This window comes from Nyctereutes procyonoides, unplaced genomic scaffold (assembly GCF_905146905.1).
Source record: "Nyctereutes procyonoides isolate TBG_1078 unplaced genomic scaffold, NYPRO_anot_genome, whole genome shotgun sequence".
Lineage (NCBI taxonomy): Eukaryota > Metazoa > Chordata > Mammalia > Carnivora > Canidae > Nyctereutes > Nyctereutes procyonoides.
In genome coordinates, this window is record NW_026575160.1 from 34,174,950 (window position 1) to 34,191,993 (window position 17,044).

The following is a 17,044-nucleotide window of genomic DNA, read 5'->3' on the forward strand; positions in this document are numbered from 1 at the left end:
CCATGTGGCTCATCTTTAAATTCACTGATATGCAACATTTTAATTAGAAAACTTCACTCTAAAACTAAGATATCCAGATATCTATTCATAAAATTTTAGATTGTAAATTTCAGATCATGTAAGACCTTTTCCTTCAAATTAAAAAAAACAAAAAAACCCAAAAAATTCTTCCTGCAGGGCGCCTGCATGGCTCAGTCAGTTAGATGTCAGCCCCTTCGACTCGGGTCATGATCCTGACGTCCTGGGATTGAGCCCTGTGTTGGCCTCCCCTGCTTGTGCTCTCTGTTGCTATCTCTGTATCTCTCTCTCAAATAAATAAAATCTTTTTAAAAAACCTATTCCTGCTTCTCAGTATAAAAGCAGATAAATATATAGCAAAACATTAGTAATAGTTCTACGACCCAGAGACAATCACCAATTCTCCTGTGTCTGTACATGCATGGGCTCACATCCAAAGGCCCAAAGTCTAAAGCAGAACTGCATCAGGTATGTGTGAGGAACAGAAGAAAGCCGAATGTGAAGGAAGGATGATACAGTAAGCAAGGGGGCTGTCATAAGAGATGAAATTAGAGAAAGAGGTCAGCTCCTGGGGAGCAGGTGGCTTCGATGTTGGTGTGTGTGGAAACTACCAGGAGGCCCCATTACACAGGCTGCAGCACAACACCTTCAGAGAGTTCCTGGTCTAGGAAGCTAGTGGCCTGAGAATCTGCATTTCTAACAACCTGCTGATTTTGCTGACCCAGGGTGCCACCCTGAAAACTGTTCCTGGGCCTGCCACACTATGATAAGGAATCTTATTTTTATTCCAAATAAATGAGAAGACACTGGAAGACTTTTAAAGGGCAGAATGAGGTGATTTGTTTTAAATTTTAAATAGAGCATAATAGCTGAAGTGTGAAAGCTAGATCAGAGGGGACAAGAAGATAAATGGGAAAGTAGTAAGGACACTATTACCGCAAGGAAGAATGGTGTCTGAATTAGGGTAGAGGGGATATGAACATGTGGGTATACTCATAATAAATTTAGGGAAAGCTCACAGAACTTGCAAATAGAAGAGTATTAAGGTGAAGGAAGGAGCAACAAAGGATATGCCAAGGTCACTGGCTTGAAAACTGCCTCTGTGCAAGATTCAACAGGGGTGCTAATCATGAGTTGTATTTTAGAAATATTTGGTTTGAGACAACTGTTAAATGCAACTAGAAATACCAAGTATGCAGGCTGGATATATAAACTGAAGCTCCAAGTAAGAAAATCTTAAAAATTGGAAGTCAATAACACATATATGATAATTATAATCATGGAACCTACTCAGATCATTAGTATAGTTCAATGGATCTCTAAGTAGGTGATTCCGCACACCTCCCAGGGGACAGTTAGCAGTGTTTAGAGACACTGCTGAGCGTCCTGACATAAGGCTGGGTGAACTACTGGCATCTGACTGGAGGTAGGGATGCTGCTAAACAGAAAGTGTATAGAGAAGTTTCTGACTACAAAGCATTTTCCTGCTCAAAATACCAATAGTGTGGGGTTCAGAAACTGGTACAGAAACAACAGTGGTCTTGTATGAAGGGAGTGAGGAACACTAGGCCCTTCTCAGACATACAACTGACTGGAAAACACACCAATCGCATACTCAATTTAGAAACTGCTTAAACATATATATGTTTAAGAAATGAATTAAAATTCAGCAGAGAAATGGATTAAAAATATCTAAAGAATTACAGTATAGCATTAGACTTAAAATGGCTGCTATTAGTGAAAAATAGTTATAGTAAGGACATAGGGTAAAATTAATGTAATAGTTTAAATGAAAAATCCTGATTCATAAATCCGTAAGACCATCTGTAGTTTCCAGGGCTCTTGTGTGAGATCATGACACCTGTACACGTTTGTTCAATGAGTAAGTGCGCAGACACGCAAGCACATGAATGTATGGTATGGCTTAGGTCTAGGTTTTAACAAATACATGCTAAAAAGGAAACAGAAGACAAAAACCAGAATGTGGGAATGCTGATCCTCAATTTCTGGAGTGTGGGGACAGACTCCTAAAATCCCTAGAAATGGAAAAACTCTAAAGGAGACAGAAGAGGAGAAAGATTGGAAATGGATAAAAATCCCAACTTTGAGGGAAAAAACTCCAATATACCCAACGATCCAAGCATCCTTGAACATCCAGCATCACACAAGCTGTCAATCATCATCACCAGAGATTTTCAGGTGAGATTTCTGCAGGCTTTAATCTCTGGCAAACACCTATGAAGTCAGCCTTCAGGCCTGTGTGAGAGAGACCATGTTACAGAAGAGGACCCTACAGCCCCCCGACCAGAGCACGTCTACTTCATAGATGAGACTGCGGAAAACCTTCCACATAGAGAGGTGCTAAGATCACAAATCTACCCGAATCTTAATGCTTTTAAAACTCCCAGAATAAGCTGAGTATAGTAGAGAGATACTGGAATTAGAGAATAAGTATATTCTAGGTACAAAGTGCAGGAAAAAAAAATCAATGTTACAAGATGCGTGAAAAAGACCTTCTCACAGGCAAAGTGGGAGAGAAGCAGATTTAGATATTCTGTTATCTGTCTAATCACAAAGGACTTAAACTAAGGACTTCAAATATCATGATGCCGCTTTTAACTCACGGACAGAAATGTTTAAGTGAGATTGATCTCTCACCAGGAAGGACACACAAGTTGGTGTCTACCATTCACATGGGCCCCGGACTGTGATCCTGTAAATGACCCTTACGTACCCAAAGCCTATCACAATGCTTTCCACGTTATTGACAATTACATCTAATAAATAGGAGCTGTAATCTGGGCTCGTGGAAGATGACAAATTATTTTACAGATCACAAATAAATTATTTTATGTAGTTTATAAACAGAAAGTTTACACACTACATACTGGGCCACATTAACTGTGAATTGAAAGAAGTAAAAATCATGTGACCTCAAACACACAGCACGGAGCAGGACTCACCCTTCCCAGTTCTTTATCTTCAAGGGCCAGGACCCCAGTGCTTTCTGTGAAGAGTTTTACTTTGACCACAGGCCGAGGATGAGTGGTGGTGAAATCACCTTGAGTTCCCCATCTGTAATGAAGTAACAAAGATTTTCTTTAAAATGCAGCATTAATTTTTTTTTTTTTTTTTTACAGACAGGTGTATCTCCTCCTTAGGAGGCTCATGAAGCAACACAGAATCTTTGGTGGCTCAATGAGATTTTCAACTTCGCTTTTGTTTCTGACAGATGGCACAGTCAAGAGGAGAAACAACAGTAAGTTTTACAGCTTGTAATAATTCCAAAGCTGTTCTAAAAATGAGCACGTTAGAGTATATAAATGAGAATTTAGGTTAAGGTAAAGCCTTCTATATGTAGCCACTGAAACCTATTATTTATTCAAATACAAAATATAACTCCATTTTTACAGATGCCTAGAGGGAAATCGCTAAAACTTTGTTTATAGGAGATAGCTTTACAGGAAACTTTTTTTTTTTGGATGCTAAACACTTTCCCATCACTTCTTGGAAAGTCTTTACTAGATGTTTTATATTTTTAAAAGTGGAGGTAATTATCTCAAGTCTATTACTTTATATGATTTTTTTAAAGCTTCAGTCAAAAGGAAAGAAATAATCATTATACAAATATGAACGTTTTGCAGTTAATTTCCCAATACACTCTCCTAGGAATGCAGTAAGTCTGTCGACATCTGGCTTTTCAAATCATTATAACAAAATAACATTTTTCTTGGCTTATCTCTTAATTAGTAGCATCTCAGCTTTACCACACACCAATTCATCCCAGCATATTTACAAACTCAACTGGTGCACACTTGATATTAAAGAATATTATCAATATTTCTCATAACTCTGAGATCACAGGCATGAGATGCAGCACAGCAGGAAGAAAATGCCTTTGAGAAAAACACACGAAAGTGAGATTTAACAAAATAGGGATTCCTGCTACAAATAACTCGCCATATATAAATACTGATTTTCTTAAATTGTTTTTAAAAAAACCCAAACTTATCCTTTGGAAGGGATTATCTAAACTTTGTCTTATAAACCATATTCAGAAAGCTTGGGAAATGAAAAAAAAATGGAGAAAGTCTAATAAAAACTGAGTAACTGTGAGGTCTTCCTCTCCTACCACAGCAGTGGTAACACCATAGTGTGTGTATAGTAAAGCAGAGGCTATTTCAATGACCAAAGAAACTAGTATCCGGATGCAATCTGTTCCCCTGAAATTAAAGTCATACGCCAGAGGGAAGAGAGATTCAATTAGGATGGAAAAGCAGCTTAATTTTTATTTTAGACTTGTAGAAAGTGGTTAGCAAATAATTTTTGCCATTTCCTAGAATTAAGATTGCTGAGATAAAGTAGAGCTAAAATAAGACTAACAATGAAATGGATTCAGAACCAAAATAAGGGAGAAAAATTCTCAACTTAATGTGTGGGATCTTCAGCCTTGAATGGTCAAGGCCGTCCAGATGACAACTCTGGAGTAGATTCCCATGACACATCATCTTTATTTGGTGTCATAGGATTAAATTTGGAAAACTAATCCTTTGAGACATTTTCTTACAACTAAAATCAAAGATCTCAGGGCAGCCCGGGTGGCTCAGTGGTGTAACGCCGCCTTCGGCCCAGGGCGTGGTCCTAGATACCTGGGATCAAGTCCCACATCGGGCTCCCTACATGGAGCCTGCTTCTTCCTCTGCCTGGGTCTCTGCCTCTCTCTGTCTCTCATGAATAAATAAAATATTTTAAAAAATCAAATCAACGATCTACAGTAGCTATGTACACAGCCAAATAGGTTCACGTAGAATTCGCTTATCTTTTAAACTAATTCTCTTTGTAAAAATTCATTCGGGTTTTTTTTCCCCCCTGTAATGTCAAAAATCCCTCCAAAGCCCTTATACTGCTTTCTACGATTGTTCGTAATTCCCCATCTACAACAATACATGGTTCTCCAAAGAGAAAAATACTGATGACCACATTAGCTGTCACTGGGGACTTGGCGAGTTTCATCCTCCACCCCCATCTCCCCTCCACTTTACAAGAAGGGAAATGTGTGCTCGCCGCAGCAGCACATACACTAATACAGACAAGATTAGCGTGGCCCCTGAGCACGGATGGTGTGTGAAGGCAGAGGCACTGCTGTCTGAATGAGACAAACAACAGTGCACTTGAGAAGAACTGTGCTCACTCGTGAGGCGGTGAACTCATAGAAAACTGCCTTCGACCCCTCTGATCCTTCATGAACACACATCTTCAACAACTCTTCTTGGATGGTTCAGGGCAGGCTATTCCAATATACGCCATCTTGGTACATTATCTTGGATTAAAGTTACTTAAGATAAGGCAGGTGCAACAAGGTACTCTCACCCTTCTTTAGTGCCCCTGAAAAGCAGGAAATCCGTTTCCCACAGGAAAGGTACCCTCCCGGCCACCCATACTGGAAGGTAGGAAACATCCTTATTACCAGAAATAGGGACAAATCTTGTCACTGCTTTACTTACTAATAACCCCAAGGTCCAAACTTCTTTGTCGATTCTTCACAAATGTATAGTTTGTCTAAGAAATATAAAAGCTGTCTGCTTTGGTCATTTCTTTGACACTCATATTTCATATAAATTTAAATTTGTTTTTCTCCTGTTAATCTGTCTTATATCAATTATAAGAGCAACCAAAGACACTGGAAGAAAGGAATAGTTTTCCACGCTTATATCTCCAATCTTCATTCACTAGCCATCTCTCACTGACTCATTAGAAACACTTTATTATGTAAATTATACATTAAGTGCCTAAAAATAAGATGCTCAATTAAGGAATAAAAATCAGCATTCCCACTACTGAGGTTAAGATGGAGAATATGCCAGCACATGAGAAGAGTCATCTTTGTGACCTGCCCTGGTAATGTCTTCCTCTCATCCCAAGACTGCACTACCACCAGGGTGCTAGGATCCTGGGTTCTATATTAATAATGGTCTTAAATTCATTTTTTTAAGTGGATTTTTTTTTTTTTTTTAGCATTTTACCTCTACAGACAACCACTGCTCCAGGTGTCTTAGAGTTGGTCTTTAATAGGGAAAGGAAATGCTCTTCTTAGTTCATTAAATATCCACAAATAAATGAAAATCTGTGTTTTAAACACACGTCAGATATGTGATACATATCATGCTATATCATGGTATATCAGTTATGTCCTAGATTTCCTATCACAGATGGAGGTACATTTTAAGGACGGTCTTAGATATATCATAGATATCCTATATATCATAGGAATATACATCAAATCATAGACACAGCCCACCTATCTGTAATCCAGAATTGAATGCTCTACTAAACTTTTTTCCTATGCTTACCGAGATGATCAGTAATTGCAGTGGTTTATACTAATCCATTTTCTTGCTTTTCAGAGATAAGCCTAATTTCCTTCCTAAAAAAACAAACAAACAAAAAACCCCACAGACTTAGGCTGCTGTAGTTTGCACGCTGTATCAATATTCCTGATTGAGACTGGCCTGCAGATTTACTTGTGTGTGTGTATGGATTTACATTCCTGTATTGTCCTATTTTTGTTATGTAGCCTTATTGAATGAGTTAAACAGTGCCACATTTTTATTATCTGGAAGAGTTTTTTAAAAATGAGAATGATCTGTTCTTGGAATTTATCCATTAAGCTGTTTGGGCCCAGTGTTTCTTCATGGGAAGATTGCTACTGATTCTATTTCTTCACTGGTTATAGTTATAAAACTACTCTTTTTTTTAAATAAATTTATTTTTTATTGGTGTTCAATTTACCAACATATAGAATAACACCGAGTGCTCATCCCGTCAGTGCCCCCCTCAGTGCCTGTCACCCATTCACCCCCATCCCCCGCCCTACTCTGGTTTTCAATGTGAACCGATTTTGGTATAATACTAGAAAAATACTAATTTCATCTAAGTTTTTCAAAAGTATTTGCACAAAGTCACAAAATACCTCTTATCTTTTACGTCTATGGCATCTGTGGTTGTATATCTCTTTCACTCCTAATATTGGTTTTACATGTCTAACTTTGATATAGGCCTTTTATTCTTTTCAAGTTACTGTTGCTCGATGTTGATGATCTTCTCCATTGCATGCTTGTTTTCTATTTCATTAAACTCTTTGTTACTTCATCCTAATTCAACCATGTTAATTCTGCTGTTGTTCTACATTTTTAACTTGAATTCACGGCTCATTAATTTCAAGCCTTTTGTTGTAAGCATTCAAGCTCAGCATTGTAAGTGTTCCAGGCTATACATTTTCCCTAAGACCACTTTGAGTACAGTGTCCCACAAATTTATATAATTTTTCTCATTGTTTAGATGTTTACAGGTGTGTTTTTAGAATTTATAAATGAAGTTTTACTTTTTCCAAATAAGTTCTATACTTACTACATTAGGTTAGATAACAGAACTTGCAAGATACTAATCTCCTGAAATAACGGAAACTACCTTTCATATATTCCAAAATATGTTGCCCTCTATGTGTCTGTGTGTGTGTTTAGCTCTTGCATGAGTATGTGGAAATAAATAAAAAGTATTCTTAGTTGTTGTATTAGATTGAGCCATTAGATTGAGCTTGTTAACTGTGCTACTTAAGTCTATTTTATCAGTACTGATGTTTTGGCATCCTTTACACAGCAAGGTCGAAGTATTAGAATCCCCCATCAAGATAGGGATTTTGACAATTTCCTTTCATATTTTTGTCAACTTTTGGTATTCTATTTGGTGATACCAAAATGTTTAATAGCAACCATGGCCTTTGAGTATGAACCATTTATCTTTTATAATCTGAAGTCCATGTTTACTTTTCTACCATTAGACTTGTGTAAAAGTAGACAACACTAGGCTAGGAATGGTAATAACATAGAAAACATGCTTAGAGAAGTCACACAAGAAACCTAATCAACATATTACAGAGTATAGCCAGTAATTTATAAGAAAACGGAAGGCAGGATACAGGAGTACCACAGGCCTTGGTAGGCAATCCACAGGAATCTGTCTGCCTACCAAGGCCTAGGTCCTCCTGAGTCAAGGGCGAGGAGTGTTAACAGGCAGCTCCTGCGAAAGGAGAGAGACTTGAATAAACAACATGCTTGCAGGCAGGGAGAAGCAGGGGCACAAGGGGACCAGCAGATCTGAACTACAACAGCCAGGGGACTAAACCTTCATGATATTTGGTAAAAATGTACAATTTTAAAGGGGTGAATTAATGTAAATACAGTGGTTCTTAATAATCCTCATAAACCCCAACATTCCAGAATACAAACAAACTGGCACCCCCATGATAATTTCTCTTATAAAAACCAAAAGCTATATACAGTTAGAAAATGCTTGTGAATTCTTCAATAAATGAGTTAAAGACACTAGTCTTCCCTCCCACCCCACTCCCCAAAAAGGCAGAAAAGGAGGGAAGAAGGTAATAGGTGAGTATTTTCAATATTCACCAAGATATTTCCTTGTTTTCTACTTAACTGGCATGTTTAAACACTTTCAGGAATTAATACCAGTTATTATCTTCCTACTATTTTCTCTGTATTATGTGATAGAAGAATATATTACCCTTGCTGTCAATTTGCTTTGACTCAAAATACATTGCCTTTTTCTACTTCTATTAATGTATTATTTATGAGGATTCAGACTTCGAATGGAAACCTTCAAAAGAATAAAATCCCTACAAAGCACCTTTACGAGGACAGCAGGACTTCCTGGCTATGAAAACACAAAGTAGCTCACATACTGACTGAAATAACGGGCATTAATTATGTATTTGCTATTAAATCAAGTATACTGGAAATTTGTACCATGAGTCAAAATACATGCACATGTCCATTCACCCAGTAAGGCTATTTTCTAGGAATCTCCCCTAATAAAATAGTCATAAACACTGAAAAGACTACAGGTGGGAACGTGCTCACTGCAGCACCATATACAGCAGCAGAAGCAAGCAACCGGAGTATCCAACACGAGGGGAAGATCATGTCAATTATGTGGCACATGGTGGAGTGTTTTTCTGGTACGGAAAGCAAGGCCAAGAAGCTGATATAAGGCCAGGTGGGATGTATTGCGGGGTGCGGCGGGGACACCACACAGTCTGGGCCTCATATTCTTTCAAAAACCTAAATACGTCGTATGTGCCAGATAATGTCCTAGAATCAGCAGCCAAAGTCTCTGTTTTCATGGAACTTATATTCTAATAGATGATAGACAGCAAGTAACTTGATCATGCACCATGACATACTCCTCTGAAGCCTGCCCTCTGTTCCTGACATGCCTCTCAGAGTGTCTACGGAAGTAGATTTAAAATGTAACCTAAAGGGATTCAGAACTTACTAGCATATTTGTTTCCAATTATGTTGAAAATCATTAACAGTGCAATAGTTATCAAAATCATCCAAATTCCTTGATTCAAAATTATTATTATAAACATATAATGCACACATGATGACAGAAACGAAAACTTAAAAATAGGCTCAACCTACACTCCCTACCTATGGCTGGCCCTGAAGAACAAGGTATATGTAACTTCACAATTATGTTCTCTCTCTATCCTTTTATCCATCCAGCTGTGTGACTGGCATTGGGAAAGCTCAGGCATTAAAAAAATAATAATAAAAACTCAAGATCATAGATCCTGTTGTAGATGAGCTCAGACTGGTAGAAGAGAGAGACCTATACACTCATAATTATAAATAATAAATCCAATCACACAAAATTAAACAGGGTTATGAACTGCACTTTTAAAAATTACTTCTGAGACTGAGCATTTTCTCTTTATTAGTCATCTGAATTTCTTTTATGACTTGCTTTATTATTGTTGCCCATTTATCTATTACATTAGGCTATCTAGTAGGCTTCCTTTTGATTAAAAAAAAAACTCATTTTAAGATAAAGACATTTACTGTTTCTGATACCATGTATGGCAAATATTGTTGCAGCTGTTTATTTTCTATTTAACTCTTTTCATGGCTTTTAAAAAAATGTATAGTTATAAAATATTAGATAGCCAAGTTCTAACAATTTGATTTATAGTTTGATTGTGACACCTGCTTAAAGAATCTTTACTTAACTAAAGATTATATAAATACTAATCTTTAGTTCTTCAACATATTTCTATGGTTCAAACCTTCAAGTTGTCTAAGACTTAATAGTGATGCTGGATGGCCTTCTCCCTTAATTTTTCATCTATCCTGATCTCATTTGGTTTAGAAGTCAAATATATTTACAGTATTATCACAAAAACTGGGGTTTGATGATGAACTTTGTCCTAAAGATTGATGTCCTGAGCTGTGGTAAAATGTTTGAATTCTTGTGGTTTTATGAGATGTTAGGATACCAGTTAGAACAAGAAGGAAACAAACATTTCCAACTTTATTTCTATTCAGTAAAAGGGAGTTCTCTCCATTTAGTAAATCTATTCTAATATATATATATATATAATATATATATATATATATATATATTTTGGTAAAGTCCTTTTTCCTTCTATTATGTAGTTTCTACACATTCTGTGTTAAAGCCATTTCGTAGGATTTTATATTTTGGAATTCTAAGGAATCTGTGTCCTTAATACTGTCTGACAATGGCTGGCATACACTACAGTTATAAAGTCTTTCTACAAATTATAGTTTTGCCTCATTTCCAATCCAGTGATTGCTTTTAAGTGATGTTTTCCTCACCAAATTACAATTCTATTACAAAAACCGAGTCATTAAAATAATCAACAATGATTTCTAATTCCAAATACCTCACTTGTTTTTTAACGGAAAACATGAAATAAACATCCAACTAGAGGGGCGCCTGCGTGGCCCAGGGGGTTAAGCATCCAACTCTTGGTTTCAGTGCAGGCTGTGATCTCAGGGTCGTGAGACTGAGCCGCCTGTCCAGCTCTGTGCTCAGCGGGAAGTCTGCTTGGCGTTCTCTCTCTCTTCCTCTGCCCCTCCTGCTTGTGCTCTTTATCTCTGTCTCCCAAATAAATAAATCTTTTTAAGAAAACGTCTAAATACAGGGTTAAAACAAAATTCTTCAAATAACTGCAGTATGAAAAACACAATCTAACCCAGATAATCATTTTTAAAGCAGGCATTTTAAGATTAAATGATGTGACATTTATCTAAGAATATTTGCCTCCTTAAAGTTTAGGCTCATAACTTAAACATTCAAACATCATATATTTGAAGTAGCACTGATTTAGTTATTTACTTAAGAAGTAGAAAATCTTCCTACGTCTACTGCAATCATTCTCACATAGGTCTGAGGTCTCCTCCTGCTGTCCCGCAGGAGATTTGCCCCCAAAACTGATTTGGATTCATCTAATTCATCATAAACTGTCAGGACTGCTTTGAGATAGTTTTAATTACTCCTATTTGGTGACAGGGTAGATGGCCGCTCCTCACCAGCTCCTTAAGAGGGACCAAGAGGGAACAGAAATGCCACACAATGGAGTGCAGTGGGTTGGTCAGAAAAGCCTGATGCTTGTATCCTCAGGAGCGTCACCACCATCACCCGAGCTGTGGCCCTGCTCATGCAGCTACAGGCAGGTGTGCTTTGGTTCCATCAAGAAAGCTGTGTCTGGGGCGCCTGGGGGGCTCAGGACGTGACCCCGGGGTCCTGGGATCAAGTCCTGTCAGGTTCCCTGCAGGGAGCCTGCTTCTCCCTCTGCCTGTGTCTCCGCCTTTCCCTGTGTGTCTCTCATGAATAAATAAAATGTTTAGGAAAAAAAAAAAAAGAAAGAAAGAAAGAAAGCTGTAACCCTTGCTTGTATCTGTTGGTTTCTGCCATTGTCCTGCTCACAACTGTCAGAAATACACTGAAACTACTCTGAAACCGGCCTGTATGTAAAACAGGTACCTTCAAAGGATTCACAAAATACACAAAGTAAATGCAAGACCCCATTAGTATAAATATACGAGGCTATCTCTTTTTAATGGAATAATTTAAAATTGAGAATTTGTAAAGATGACTAAGAGTCTATTATATAAGTAAAAGTTAAATACAACACTGAAAGCCTTCTAAAATATTAAGTGCTGAACAAATTCTTTTAAATACAGCCATTTCTGATGAATATGGACAATGAAGACAGTTTTATGGAAAGCTCCAAGCAGAAGACACTTTTAGAAGAGCAGATTTTGATATTTAAAAACTTTGACATTTCTGCATCGTTTCCCAGGGCCCGCTATATCAGGTTTATCAATTATTGGTGGACTTCAGCCAAAGAATAAGGATAGAATGGTGAAGATTTGACTGCGTTTCTGCGGAAGTGTGGACGGCTGGTGGCATCATTTACCGTGGTCAAAACTACAAGAGGCGAAGGGACTTATTTGAAAACTCAAGTGTCTGATTCCAACAAGCTGCTGGAAATTCATCTGGACTTTAGCTACGAGGCTGCAAATAAAGATTTGGATTTGAGAGTCACTAACAGGTGACAGGAGGAACTACAGGAATGTGTGTCCCTATGAAGGGTGTCCCTTAAGAACTGGAGATGGGAGGAGTTTGTATCTCACAAATCCAGGCCTGCGTATGTATCTCTAGCCAGATGGGCACGCGTGCACCTAAACATAGGCTTTTTGTTGTTAAATACACAGGATATTCACATTGCTCACTTGTGCTCTATTACATAACATGCCATAGTGATCTTCTTTACTTACCAGTACATGGACCGTACACAGGTTTAAGACTGTAAAGCAACCCCTCCTTGTAGGGCTCTTCTGCTGATGGACCCTAAGGCTGTTTCCAATTTTAACTATTGTAAAAGTGCTGCAAAGACATCACCTTGATCTCAGGGCCATGAGCTCAACCCTGCATCTGGCTCTGCACTGGGCGAGGAGCCTGTGTGGGATAATTGCCCTCCCCTGTCTCTCTCTGCCCTGGCCCCTCTCAACTGCCACCCTCAAATCATGCATGATCTCTCTTAAAAAGAAAAAAGAAACCGTCAAGGACAGAATTCTAAGACAGCCCAAGATTTTAAACTATTCTTGGGGTTCCTGGGTGGCTCAGTCAGTGAAGCGTCTGCCTTCGGCTCAGGTCATGATCCCGGGGTCCTGGGATGGGCCCCAGGTTGGGCTCACTGCTCAGCGGGGAGTCTGCGTCTCCCTCTCCCTGCCACTCCAACCTCTGTCAAATAAATAGGTAAAATCTTTTAAAAAAATTAAAGTATTCTTAAATATAAAAGAATATACTATTTTAAAAGTTGATTCATAAGACGAATGCCTATGGAAATAAAATGCAGCACAAACAGCCCTGTTCTACTAAAAGTCCAAATTCTAAAATAATTCATTTTAATATAAAATCCAAGTATGTTAGCATTTGAGCATTTTATTGTAAACAAACATCCTTCACTTTCAATTTTAATAATCTGTAGGACAGACTTAAACTTCCCTTAAAAATACACTGAATATATCATTAAACAAATATCCTATACATTTAATGAAATTTTAAGTTAGGTGATCAATAACGTTTATAAAAAATGCTTTACTTATTGCTATTACTGTTGTTGACATTCTTTAAACATCTTTGAAATTTCAATTTGGTATCGAATTTGAACTGCACAAGAGGTTAGGAATATATCCAGGGCAGTATCGCCATGCCAAAGAATGAAATCACGACGCGGCCTTCTAGGCCACGAAGCTGACGTTTACCTGACAAAGGACACTGTTATTTAAGACAAAATATTCTGTTCTTTCAACAAAAGGAACCAATCCGTACAGCGGCACCATGACCACCCCCAGGACACATCAACTACCCCGATGTATCACTGCTCTCAACAGTCTCCTGCAGAGGAGTGTGTGAGGCAAGGCGGGACACAGATGGATTAAGAAAAATAAAAATAAGAAGGAAAAGAACATTGCGACCCAGTCCCAGAGCGGCTGCCCCCGGCAGAGTACAGAGGCGAAACGGGGCAGATGCCGGAGCTAGAGCTGGACTCAACGGCCGCTCCCGACAGGCACGGCCCGGGCCGTGGCCCCCTCCCTCACTTCATCCTACCCGCCTCACCAACCGTCGAGGCCCGAGGCCCGGATGCAGGCGATGAGCCTGGTGCCCGCCCCAACGGCCTGCACCTGTCCTGCGGGAAGCGCACGGGATGAGGGTGCCGGCGCCGAGCCGGGGCCTCTGGCTCCACCGCCCAGCAGAGCGACACGTCCCGGAGAAGAACAGGTAGTCTGCAAGAGGGAAGTCTAATCAGCTTCACAAAAAGGCAACACTGGAATCCAGAGAGTATAAGAAACTACAGAGAGAGGGGGGCTTCCGTTACTAGAAAACATGACAAAAAAGAGAGGAGAGAGAGAAGAGAGAGAGAGAGAGGGAGAGAGAGGGAGAGGGAGAGAGAGGGAGAGGGCAAAAGGAAGAGGAGAGAGGGTGGTGAGGAGACGGGGAGAGAGATGGAGGAAAGGAGGGAGGCTTAGTAAGGGGCCAACCTCATAACCTCAGTGTTACCCTAAATCCTAAGAGTTTTGCACATTACCTGCCATCTTCCTTTACAAAATAATTCAGTCTAAAATGCTGACATGAAGCAAATTTTAACAGAACTAGAAAGTATCCTTTACAGTTAAACTAAGTTTGATCACTTGACTTCTGGGATGATCTTTCAAAACTGGTCCATTAAAACTTTTTTTTTTTTTAGATTTTTATTTATTTATTCATGAGAGACCCAGAGAGAGAGAGAGAGAGAGAGAGAGAGACAGGCAGAGGGAGGAGCAGGCTCCATGCAGGGAGCGACGTGGGACTCGATCCCAGGACCTGGGGTCACACCCTGGGCCGCAGGCAGACGCTCCACTGCTGAGCCCCCCGGAGCCCCAAAACTTTTGATTATGATGGAAAGACAATACAAAGTTATCTTGTCAACACGGCAGAAGGAGAAATCCTGAGATGACATTTTTCACTTGAAGGCACAAGGACACCTGGGGATGGCTTGCGGTGGGCACTGGTCACTTTCACAACACAAGAGAGATCCCGGGGGCCCCACCTCCACCGTCCCTTCCCGGGTCTTGGACATTTCCACTTCCCTGCAAGGAGACAGCTCCCATGTCGCTGCTTTCAGGATCACTAAAGCCTCAAGAATAACAGGATAAAATTATCCTTCAAGGTCTGTATTTCATTTGTGAAGTATTCATGCCATTAAACCTCCATATCCAGAGTAATCATATTACACTTATACCATTTTCTTCTGGGAAAGTCTAGCAGGCATGTTAGCACAAAATCGGGTTTCAGAAAAAATAGAAGATATAATCCCTCCCAAGCATTTTCCTTTCTCTCTTTCATGGCGGGGTGGTTCAAAGATCTTAGCTTGAAGCATCGAATTTTAAAGAGAACCATTTGTCATATCTTGCATTACCATTTTACTTGGTCAAGGCAGCACAGAAAATGTAACTTTTTATAAGATGGAAACTGAGATTTTAAAGAACTTAGAGAAACACAAAAACTGATGGAAGCTCCATTAATGTAGCTCTAGAGCATGAAGTAATACAACGCATCTCTACAGAGAGGTTCAAATCCTAAAATGCACTGGTGCAGAAAGGAGAACTACACTGCATAAACCAATAATCAATCACCTCCACATACATATCACTGTATGTTCATCCTGGTGTTATACCCTCAACTTTGAAGTAATAGAACATTAGTGTGGTTTGTTCCTGTTTTTTTTTTCTTTTGATACAAAGTAAAATGTGATTGTGTTATATGAACTGGAAAAAAAAAAAGCCTTTCAACTGTGAAAATAATGCATTCTCCTTCCAAGATAAAATGTCCTACGGAAATTTAAAATATAGGATTTCAAGCTATTGTGACGAATCAGTAGAGCATGGTGCTGCTAGTAAATCGGAACATCCATGTTACTAGTATTGATTTTTACCAGATACATCCCAATAGTCAATCTCTAATTTGACAGAACTTTAAGGCAGGTTCATGCTCTTGGGGGCCAGATGCACGGATGCGAAAATGCTTTCCTCTACATTTTCTGTATGAACACCTTGGACTCGCGAGGTGCTATGATGTCAGTCATCGCTTCCTACTGGCTGGCGCCTGAAAGCAAGTGCTCCCCAGTCCCCGGGTAAAGGCCTCGGGGTCCGTATGGCTGTACACGGGGGCTTTAAAGAGAGAAAGAAAGCCCGCCTGAATTATCTACCTGGGTTACTCCGTGTCTCCCAGGAATGGTCCTCCCGGGCGCTCTCTGCAGATAAAACGTTGTTTCTTTGGGTGAAATAAAAAACTTTTCAATTGCACAGGAGGAGCTTTGGAGGAACGAAGTATCTGAATTACACAAATACCTGAGATCTCCCAAGGGCACAATTCCTGGGGGGTTGAGAGGATGGCAAAACGCACGCTGTGCTCAAGAAGGGCAGGATGCAGGGGGCAGAGGCAGGCGGACACCAGGACATGAGCGCACGGGGCTGAGCAGGGAGCCGCGGGGACAGGCCCCGGGGACGCGGGGACCACGAGCTACGCAGTCGCCCCAGGATCCTATGATGCCCAGCCCCATGTTATTCGGGAAAAGAAATCCCCACTTGCAGGTTTCTGATGGTCAGCAACGGGCCTTTGGGACGACCCTAGAACAGAAACGTAACGCAGACATGCCTTTGACAGCTAAGGACATTCACACCGATATTTTAGGAAGTGACTCCGGTGCTCATGAGTTAATACGGGAATGCAGCCTGCTGGGGTTCCACGGGCCTGGAAACTGCTGCGTCGGTTTGGGTTCCTCCAACACCCACCTAGCAGGCAACTGAGGGGACCTTTATATGACGACACTCTCTAGCCCCTGTCCTCACGTGTGCCACCTCTGACCCTGACCTATCATAAGCACCTGGCACGTGCCCGTCACGGGGCTGCAGGTGGAGCACAGGCAGATGAGAGAACAGGCTGCAGCCCCGGGCCAGGGCCCGTAGGGAAGGGACGGGCAGGCATCATCTCCACCCCAACATCTGCGTAGCACTTAGCATAGCTTGAAATCATTAAATAAATGACAGCATAGGCTTTCTTCTAACCAGTCCTCAAAGGACCATGCGGAGAGCCACAG

At 40.1% G+C, this 17,044-nt stretch overlaps 1 protein-coding gene across 4 annotated transcripts in view; it reads right to left on the bottom strand.

The window, feature by feature from the left end:
- The window catches only part of CADPS2 (calcium dependent secretion activator 2), a 447,623-nt gene that overhangs the window by 217,850 nt on the left and 212,729 nt on the right, over positions 1-17,044 (bottom strand). For all 4 annotated transcript variants that reach the window (XM_055314464.1, XM_055314463.1, XM_055314462.1 and 1 more), the window contains exon 7: positions 2,982-3,093. In XM_055314464.1, coding sequence (XP_055170439.1) covers positions 2,982-3,093 — 112 coding nt within the window. The remainder of the gene's footprint in view (positions 1-2,981; positions 3,094-17,044) is intronic.